The sequence below is a fragment of the Poromitra crassiceps genome (genome assembly GCF_964638095.1).
Source record: "Poromitra crassiceps genome assembly, chromosome: 12".
Lineage (NCBI taxonomy): Eukaryota > Metazoa > Chordata > Actinopteri > Beryciformes > Melamphaidae > Poromitra > Poromitra crassiceps.
Genome location: NC_139632.1, coordinates 20,588,751 through 20,597,232, shown reverse-complemented (window position 1 = coordinate 20,597,232; position 8,482 = coordinate 20,588,751). Strand labels below are relative to the sequence as shown.

The following is an 8,482-nucleotide window of genomic DNA, read 5'->3' as shown; positions in this document are numbered from 1 at the left end:
GTCGCTCTTGTCCCAGTTGTGGCCTCATAGGAAGGAAGGCATCAAGAATCGATCGACGATGCATAAATCTGCGCCGTGCTCTGCCTTTTAGGGGGGATCTCTCTCGCTCTCTCCCAGCCGTTCCCAGCGGTCTACTGTGGGTCTACTCGTTCTTCAGGGCAATGACAACATCAGTCAAATTGAACACCGGTGCGCAAATGCCCATTGTGGGTCTCGGGACATATGGGCAGGTGCGTCGATTTTCTATTCTCATCTCTTGGAGAAGCTAGCGTACGAAGTTTTCTGGCGTGAGGAGCAGGGCAGGAGATCGCCAGACAAACTATACATTTAACTATCAAAATTGATAAACTAATGTTACAGTAGCAACGTAAATGTACATGTTCTCTTAAATCTAGCGTATAGCGTTAACTATAAAGGGAGATTTATGACACTATGGCCACCACAACAAGCACTGATTTGTAGCGTCCGTCAGGGTGGGAAGGGTTAGTTCGCACCTATTTTTCAGAAAAAAAATAGACCCACCCATGAATCCAATTCTGTATGTCGTAGCCACAATGTTATTACCGGTATATAGATAAGAAGTGCAGGCTATGTAGCCTACTCAACGCAGGGCTGTAGTCAGCTGTAGTCTAGTTGATTGTACATACTGTAGGCTACATTTCAGCTTGGAGAGATGTTTCCACGCATCAAACTGTGGAATTATTATTTCGTCATTATTCATTATTATTTAATTTGCAATAGCTAACACAATTACAGATTATTATTCATTATTATTTCAAGACAACACAATTAAATAATGTAGAAGAATGACTTTTTTTTTATTATAGTTTCACTGTTCTCTCACTACTTACAATACAGTCATGGAACTCTGGACAAAATCATCTTCCCCTGCAGTTATCTACCCAGTATTTGCTAAACAAACTCTCTGAAGTGAAAGTTCTGTCACAGAACTATATTGTTAGTATCCTTGCACTTAAGTAGATTGATTGATTGATTGATTGATTGATTGATTGATTGATTGATTGAATTTATTCAACTAATTAAAAAATATAATACACCAACAAGCATACAGTATAAAATAATTCATCAAGGTATCACAATAAAGTCGTTAAACTTATTTTCATTGTGGTCCTGAAAGTAGGTACAGTATACTGGTGTAGTCGAGTCCACCTTGGTCGAGTCCAAGTCCAGATCGAGTCATTACTCATTAGTGAATCAAGTCCAAGTCGAGACCTAGACCCGGGGGAGATTCTCTACAATGGGTTTTCAAAGTGGGAGGGGGGCTCCCCAGGGGGTCCCCAAGCAGTTGTTTTAGTGGAATGGAAGTGAAAAAATATGACATTAGTTGTTAGATTACTTTATTATCAACAGGAGATCACATATAATAGCCTAATGTGTGTGATTTAGTTAATGAGATACAGTAGTTTTGTGGAATTCTGTTTTATCCCACTTTCCCAGAGTCAGAAACTAATAGGCTACATGCCTCCAGAGATTACAATCATCTGTTATTTTCCTGCCAAGATGGTCTTGTGACTGTGGTGATGTAACAGAATACAATACAACATAGTCTACTCCTGCATGACTTCAGGGAGCAAGGATCATTACCTAACTTAGAGGGGTATGGTCATTTCAGATAACCACATGGCTCTGACAGCTCCAGCTCCTTATCACAAGTCAAGTCAAGTCAAGTTTATTTGTATAGCACATTTCATACACAGAGGCAATTCAAAGTGCTTCACATAAAATGGTTGACAGGAAAATAAAAGAATAAAATAAGAGAATAAAATGGACATTCAAAAGCATCACAACAAAACTTAACTGGCAAGGATGCCAGTTAGAAGAACAACAACTTCAGCGAATTTTAGCATTATTAATTTGTACACATTGAGTGACCTGAACTCTGTTGGCCTGTCTCCTCTAATCCAGTCAGTGGTTCTCAAAGTTGGGTCCGGGGACCCCAAGGGGTCCTAGAGGGTGTTTCAGGGGTCCACAGCAAAAAGGGGTAATCATTTATTTTCCCTAGAATTCCAACCATAAGTAACACAGTGACAGAATAACAGAAAACATTGAGAGTTCACAGCACAAAGACATCGACCATACAGACCAATTTTCAAAAGAACAAAAAAGTCCATGATGTTATTGGACTAGGCTAGTTTGTTAGTAGAGCACTGTAACCAATGGGGTATGACACTGTAAATGAACGCAGGAAGTCTACATTAATCCACCATTCTTGTCTATCAGTCTCCCCCTGGTGAGGTGAGAGAGGCGGTGAAAGCAGCCATCTCCGCAGGGTACAGGCACATCGACGGGGCGTTTTTCTACCAGAACGAGACAGAAGTGGGCGAGGCCATTCATGCCATGATCAAGGACAGCGTGGTCAAGAGAGAGGATCTATTTGTGGTCAGCAAGGTGAGTTGCTATCGATATCTCCAAATTCAAGGAACAGATTGAAGCCGTCCTCAACATGCCAGGCCTCAAATACAAATCTGCCCAACAACCAGGTACAGGAAGGGACTTGTTTAGCTATTGGGCTAAGGGCACATGTCCTCATTAACATTACTACATACTACACAAATAACATCCTGCTTGACATCACAGTTTATTTAGGACTTGAGTAGATGCCAGGCTCATGGGCACCTCAGCAGTAGGAACAATGTCACCCATTCACATTACCTGCCCATATTTTCACAGTCAGTCTTGTGGAATCGAACCAACCATGTATTGGTCACAGTTCCCCCGCTACTCTAACATGTGGTCTACTGCCACAACATGCAGGTGTTGTTACATTCACGATTTCCTTGCCGTAGCTGTGGTCCACTTTCCATGAGAAGTCCCTGGTGAGGGGAGCCTGTGAGAAGACTCTCAGTGATCTGAACCTGGACTACCTGGACCTCTACCTAGTACACTGGCCCATGGGTTTCCAGGTAAGCAGCACACTCTTGTATATCCTGTCTTGGCCAGAAAAAAAGTCGTTTTGTATATGGTTTACCTTTATTTTATTAGGTGTATGGGGTGCTGAAGCGGTTTACCATTGCTAGTAGAGCCTGTCGATGTGTATGCAAGGATGTACGCACAGGCTTAGACCCAATGAGATTAGATTGCATTGAGATTAGACATGTGATAATGTGTATATATTTGTTATTGCTCTAATCCCCAATCACCTACTGTTTCATTTTACACCAAGTTTGTATTATCTGTTGTTTCTTCACCTTTGTTTTGCTATCTGTGTGAACTTTCTTTTTCGCATGCTATCTAGACTGCGCCCATGTTATTTCTGCATGTCGTTTTCAGCCAGGCCTAAGCCTTTATAGTTTCTGTGTCACTGTAATGCAGTGTAAACTTAAGCTCAGCTTAAGGTCTATTATTCCTCTGTTGTGGTACAGGCTGGCGGTGAGCTGTTTCCTTTGGACAGCGCAAAAGAAACGATCAATGACGATACTTACTTTGTGGATACATGGGAGGTGAGTGAAACGGTAACCGACAGGTGAAACTCGTTATGAGGCAAAGAAGTGTACGTTTATCGGGGAGAACAAACTCTGTGTGGAGTTTGAATGTTCTCCCCGTGTTCGTGTGGGTTTTCTCCGGGTGCTCCGGTTTTCCTCCCACCATCAAAGACATGTATGTTAGGGTTAATACTCCTGTCACCCCTGACCAAGGCACTGGCAAAAGAACTGGAGTTGGTCCCTGGGTGCTGCACTGAGGCTGCCCACTGCTCCTAGTTCTAGGAAGGTTCCTAGTAGAGGATGGGTCAAATGCAGAGGATGAATTTCCCCATGGGGATAAATAAAGGATAACTTAACTTAAAAAAAAACTTAATCTAGCTCACTGTATGTATGACAGAAATCTCGGTTGATTAGTTAAAATACTTTGCGTAACTACCTGAAGTGTTCCATTGTTGTAGTTTGCTATTTAAACATTTCAAATCTTTGTCGTAATGGTAAATAAATGGATTTCCATTGCTAATTTTCCTAGGGGATGGAAGAGCTGGTGGATGCCGGTTTGGTCAAAGCTATCGGGATCTCCAACTTCAACAAGGAACAGATTGAAGCCGTCCTCAACAAGCCAGGCCTCAAGTACAAGCCTGCAAACAACCAGGTACTCTACTGGACGAATGAAAGAAATATCCTCTTAGCTATTGAGGTTAAGGTTAATATACCCTTAGCTATTGGGGTAAAGGTTAATATCCCCTTAGCTACTGGGGTTAAGGTACAATCTGAGCACCGGGAAACAAGATAACAGCCACAGTCGTTCATTTGAAACTTTCTAGAATATCTCTTAAATGGCAAGAGTCCATAATACCATTATCTTTTATTCTTGGCCCACTTCTTCATATAAAATACAATGATGAGTGCGAAAGCCATCGCCAGTAATGAACCGCAGAGGACTGTGAAACACTGCATCAAGAGGTTTCAGTGGGGAAGGTGAAGCATGCATGTATAGCACATCACCATAATCAAACAGATATTATTAGAGATTGCACAATAGTTTTTCTACTAAGGAGAGAACTTTAACACTATATACATTTACATTACATACTCAAATCCTTTAGCTACTTCTGTTCTCACTCACAATGTCATAATATAAGCGATGTGATGTATAGTTTTTGAGATGTTAGCATTTGTTTGGCACAGCTTTTCAGCTTAATTTCAAACTAGTTTCTGCGGCAGTGGCACCCGTAAGCACAGTTTGTAAAATTGATGGTTATGGTTTAAGACATTTTCCCTACATAAATACAGGTGAAGTGTCCTTGAGCAAGGCACAACATTCTCCACTGCAGTACATTGCTGAAAAAGAGTCAACTTACTTTGAGTGAATGTTAAATCAGTGGCTTTGTAGCCTGCATGAAGGAAGTAATTTGATTCAGGCATTACTAGCCAACTGCAGAACCTGCTTAACAGGCCTACTACACCACTGGTTGTCATTGGCATTTTTCCAACGTTTGTTTGATGTAACAAGAATGGGCATGCTACTAGGAAAACACTATTTGTTGAAATAGCAGGGTGTAGTGTGCGAAGGTCAGTCTGTATAAACCCAGGTAGAAGAAAAAGTGCTGGTAAGATGAGTATATTTATTCATAAGTACCTGAGACTAGGGGCACTTTTAGGGTTTGAAATTTCAGTGGCGCCGCCCCTTGAGTATCATGAAATGTTATCCATATTCAGACCATTTCCTGTACTAACACCAACAACATTTCATATAGTATATATATATATAGTATATAGTATGATGTCAAGGGGATAGTTGCCTCGGAGCAGACTTAAATTGAACAATATGGGAATACTTTTGTCAAATCAGATTTTTCAAATGTGTAAGTGTAAAGAAGAAAAGAAGAAGAAGAAAATCCCCAAAAGATAATGCACAATTGGCAGGCTTTATCAATGTACAAAAACACTAGTTTGTAGGTATTGAGCTGACACACATGAGCAGGCAGAGGTTCAGTGTCTTGTTCCGGGGCATTTTGAAAGGATACGTGGCCGTTGATGGACACATGATCTGCTGTAGAAAGAATTTGAACATGTGACATTACAATGAGGGGGCGGTCTCTCAAGCCACTGGTCGATGCTGCCACTGTGCAGTGCAGTGAGTTGTGCGTCTGTGCCACTAGGTGGAGTGCCACCCGTATCTGACCCAGGAGAAGCTGATCAGCTACTGCCAGTCTCAGGGCATCTCAGTGACGGCCTACAGCCCGCTGGGCAGCCCCAACAGAAGCTGGTAATTGAGTCTGCACCAATCACAGTTACAGTAAATTACACAATGCAACAAGGCAATAGGAAATTACATTTTAAATGGACCACACCTGCAAAGTGCAAAACTCTACCTATGTCTGTTAAACATGACCATAATAATGTAATTGTCTGGAAGTCACAAAATGCTACACAGAGGGGTTGTGTTAGCAGAAAAATAAATCAATAAAATAATAAAAAATAACTGACAACTGTGAAAAGATCATGTTTGCATCATATACATTTCACATAAATTATTAGATTGTTGATTTATTATTTTTCTCGTAGAAATCGAATCGAATAGGGACAATGTGTTTCAATTACAGGGCTAAACCTGAAGAGCCCTCACTCCTGGAAGAACCCAACATTAAGGCCATTGCAGAGAAGCACAAGAAGACATCTGTCCAGGTACAGCACTCCCACAAGTTGGCCGAATCTCTTGGGTGGCTAGGGTGACTTGTCGTCAATCAGGCATGATTGAGTTTAGTCTCCCAAACACAGGCCAGCCATTTCCTCAGAGGAAAGTGAGATAACTGTAGTAACATGAGAATAGGAGTTGTTTTTATTTTTACACTAAGGGTCAGGGCCTCTGCTCAGTTTCATGTTACCAACCCTGCCTCCCTCCCCGTCAGATCCTCATCCGCTTCCAGATCCAGAGGAACGTGATCGTGATTCCCAAGTCTGTCACACCTCAGCGCATTCGGGAGAATTTCCAGGTAATCAGCCGTGTGAGAAATTGTGTTGAAATACTTTCAGGGTTTAGCCCTCAGACTGCTTTACACCCATCACGTTTGGCTCGTGTGCTGGAACTGTTTTCATCCTTGCAGGTGTTTGACTTTGAGCTAAGTGAGGAGGAAATGAGGACTATATCGGGGTTCAACAGGAACTGGAGAGTTTGTCCCATCCAATGGTGAGATGCCATTTGGGTGGACTGATATGTTTGTTGTACTCCTTTTTTATTTTGAAGCACTTTGTAACCCTGTTAAGAAGATGCTGCATTATACGAGGGTTGCAGGTTCACGCCCCGTGTTACCTCCGGCTTGGTTGGGTGTCGATACAGGCACAATTGGCTGTGTCTGCGGGTGGGAAGCCCGATTAAAGGCATGTGTCCTGGTCGCTGCACTAGCGCCAACCTCTGGTCAGTCGGGGCGCCTGTTTGGGGTGGAAGGGAACTGGTGGGAATAGCGTGATCCTCCCACGTGCTACGTCCTGCCGGTGAAGCAACCCGCTGTCAGGTGAAAATAAGTGGCTGGCAACTGCGCATGTGTCGAAGGAAGCATGTGTGTATCTACGGCTCTCTCCAGATCGGCAGAGGGGGTGGAGCAGCGACCGGGGCAGCAGGGGGGAAATAGGCCAAGTACAATGGGTGCGGGGAATCCCAAAAAAAGAACATGCTGCATTGTTATTATTATTGTAGAAAATAAATAGCATTCAAATTTTAACTTTGATAGAAAGAATGAAAGAATAATGTTGAATCACAGTTTGGCCAATGTAGTTGTAATTTGGTAACATTTTGTGACATGTTTCCATTATTTTTTCTTTTTTTTATCTGCACAGGAGCTTGAAGCACAAGGACTATCCTTTCAACGCTGAATTCTAGATTGCTCCCCTTCCCGCTGTTTAGAGCAGTTTGTATAGTGTAGTGATTCCAAGTATGGCCTTCTATCTTTTGTTTCTTGTATTGCCTCTATACATTTTTACACACACTCTTACCAGAGTTACTGCTTAGAACAATATGAAATGCTCACGGTCACTTGGTACAACATAGTGCCATAGTGTCATCTATTCTAGTGTCTGGGTTTTTGCACCCACACAATGAAGTGTAGTAAACACAGCCGTTAGTGCAGTAGTTATTGCAGAAATATATCTAGACAATAAAAACAATTAAACAAGAACAAGAGTATGCACCAGCGGGTTTTCTCGGTGGAAAAGACGTTTCCGACATTCTCCTGAGTGGATTTGGATTGGATTTGGTGACGCTGATTGGCTGAAGGAGTTGTCTGTCAAGACAAGTGGGCTAGTCCCTCCCACTGAAATGGATGTGGACGGCTTGGAGTCCAGACTGATACGTAGAGTGGAACAGAATGTGAGATCACATTATCGGGATGTTTTTACCAGGCTATGCAAAGTATGAACTAACAAACTTTACATTTTCTACTGGCGTGGGGGAGTAGATATTAGCCATTTCTCAATGTTAAGGATCCTTCCTCAGCAGGACTTGTCCTTCCTAGTCACGTCCTACCTCTGTAGGCACCGTCAGATTTCAGCGAAGTTTCTAGCTATTAATAAACAATTGGACATTAAAACATTTGCTGGCACACTAAAGTGATAACATTCATGAATGACAGAAGATACTTCGATTTAAATGTATATTGCGCAGCGGGCGATGTTTTGCTGCTTGCCATTTTTAAAAGAACCAGCTGGCAGCAATCACTCATCGGTGCACATAGAATTGTGGGTACTTCACGTGCGCTGACATGGGCATCCTCGAAATGTCTCTCTCCTGAGGACACAGTCCTTTGTAGGATTGGGACATTGGACAGTCCTTCAGCGGCCTCCGATAACGTAGCATCCTTGACATTAAACCAAATGAGGATCCTTCCTTGACATTGAGAAATGGCCATTGACTGACATTTTGGGGTGAACTATTCCTTTAACCCTGAAAATTAGTAAATGTGAAAAATAAAGCAACTTATTCAAAAACAAATACATATATGCACTGTTGTCAGTATTCTTTTAACAGGAGAATGTATTAACTT

At 42.1% G+C, this 8,482-nt stretch overlaps 1 protein-coding gene across 1 annotated transcript; it reads left to right on the top strand.

The window, feature by feature from the left end:
• Positions 1–28: 28 nt before the first annotated feature.
• Positions 29–8,421, top strand: LOC310787083 (aldo-keto reductase family 1 member B1-like). Its single transcript, XM_083648421.1, has 10 exons — positions 29–230; positions 2,242–2,409; positions 2,808–2,924; positions 3,384–3,461; positions 3,973–4,095; positions 5,606–5,712; positions 6,050–6,131; positions 6,356–6,439; positions 6,551–6,633; positions 7,281–8,421. Exons 1-10 carry the CDS (start codon positions 162–164, stop codon positions 7,321–7,323), a joined length of 954 nt encoding a protein of 317 aa, XP_083504547.1. The 5' UTR covers positions 29–161; the 3' UTR covers positions 7,324–8,421.
• Positions 8,422–8,482: the final 61 nt, after the last annotated feature.

Excerpts from the sequence above, each read along its gene's own strand:
- LOC310787083 (XM_083648421.1), top strand. The coding sequence starts at position 162 with ATGACAACATCAGTCAAATTGAACACCGGTGCGCAAATGCCCATTGTG. Across the intron at positions 3,462-3,972 it reads ACTTTGTGGATACATGGGAG|GGGATGGAAGAGCTGGTGGA; the intron begins GTGAGTGAAACG and ends TAATTTTCCTAG. Across the intron at positions 6,440-6,550 it reads GCATTCGGGAGAATTTCCAG|GTGTTTGACTTTGAGCTAAG; the intron begins GTAATCAGCCGT and ends TCATCCTTGCAG.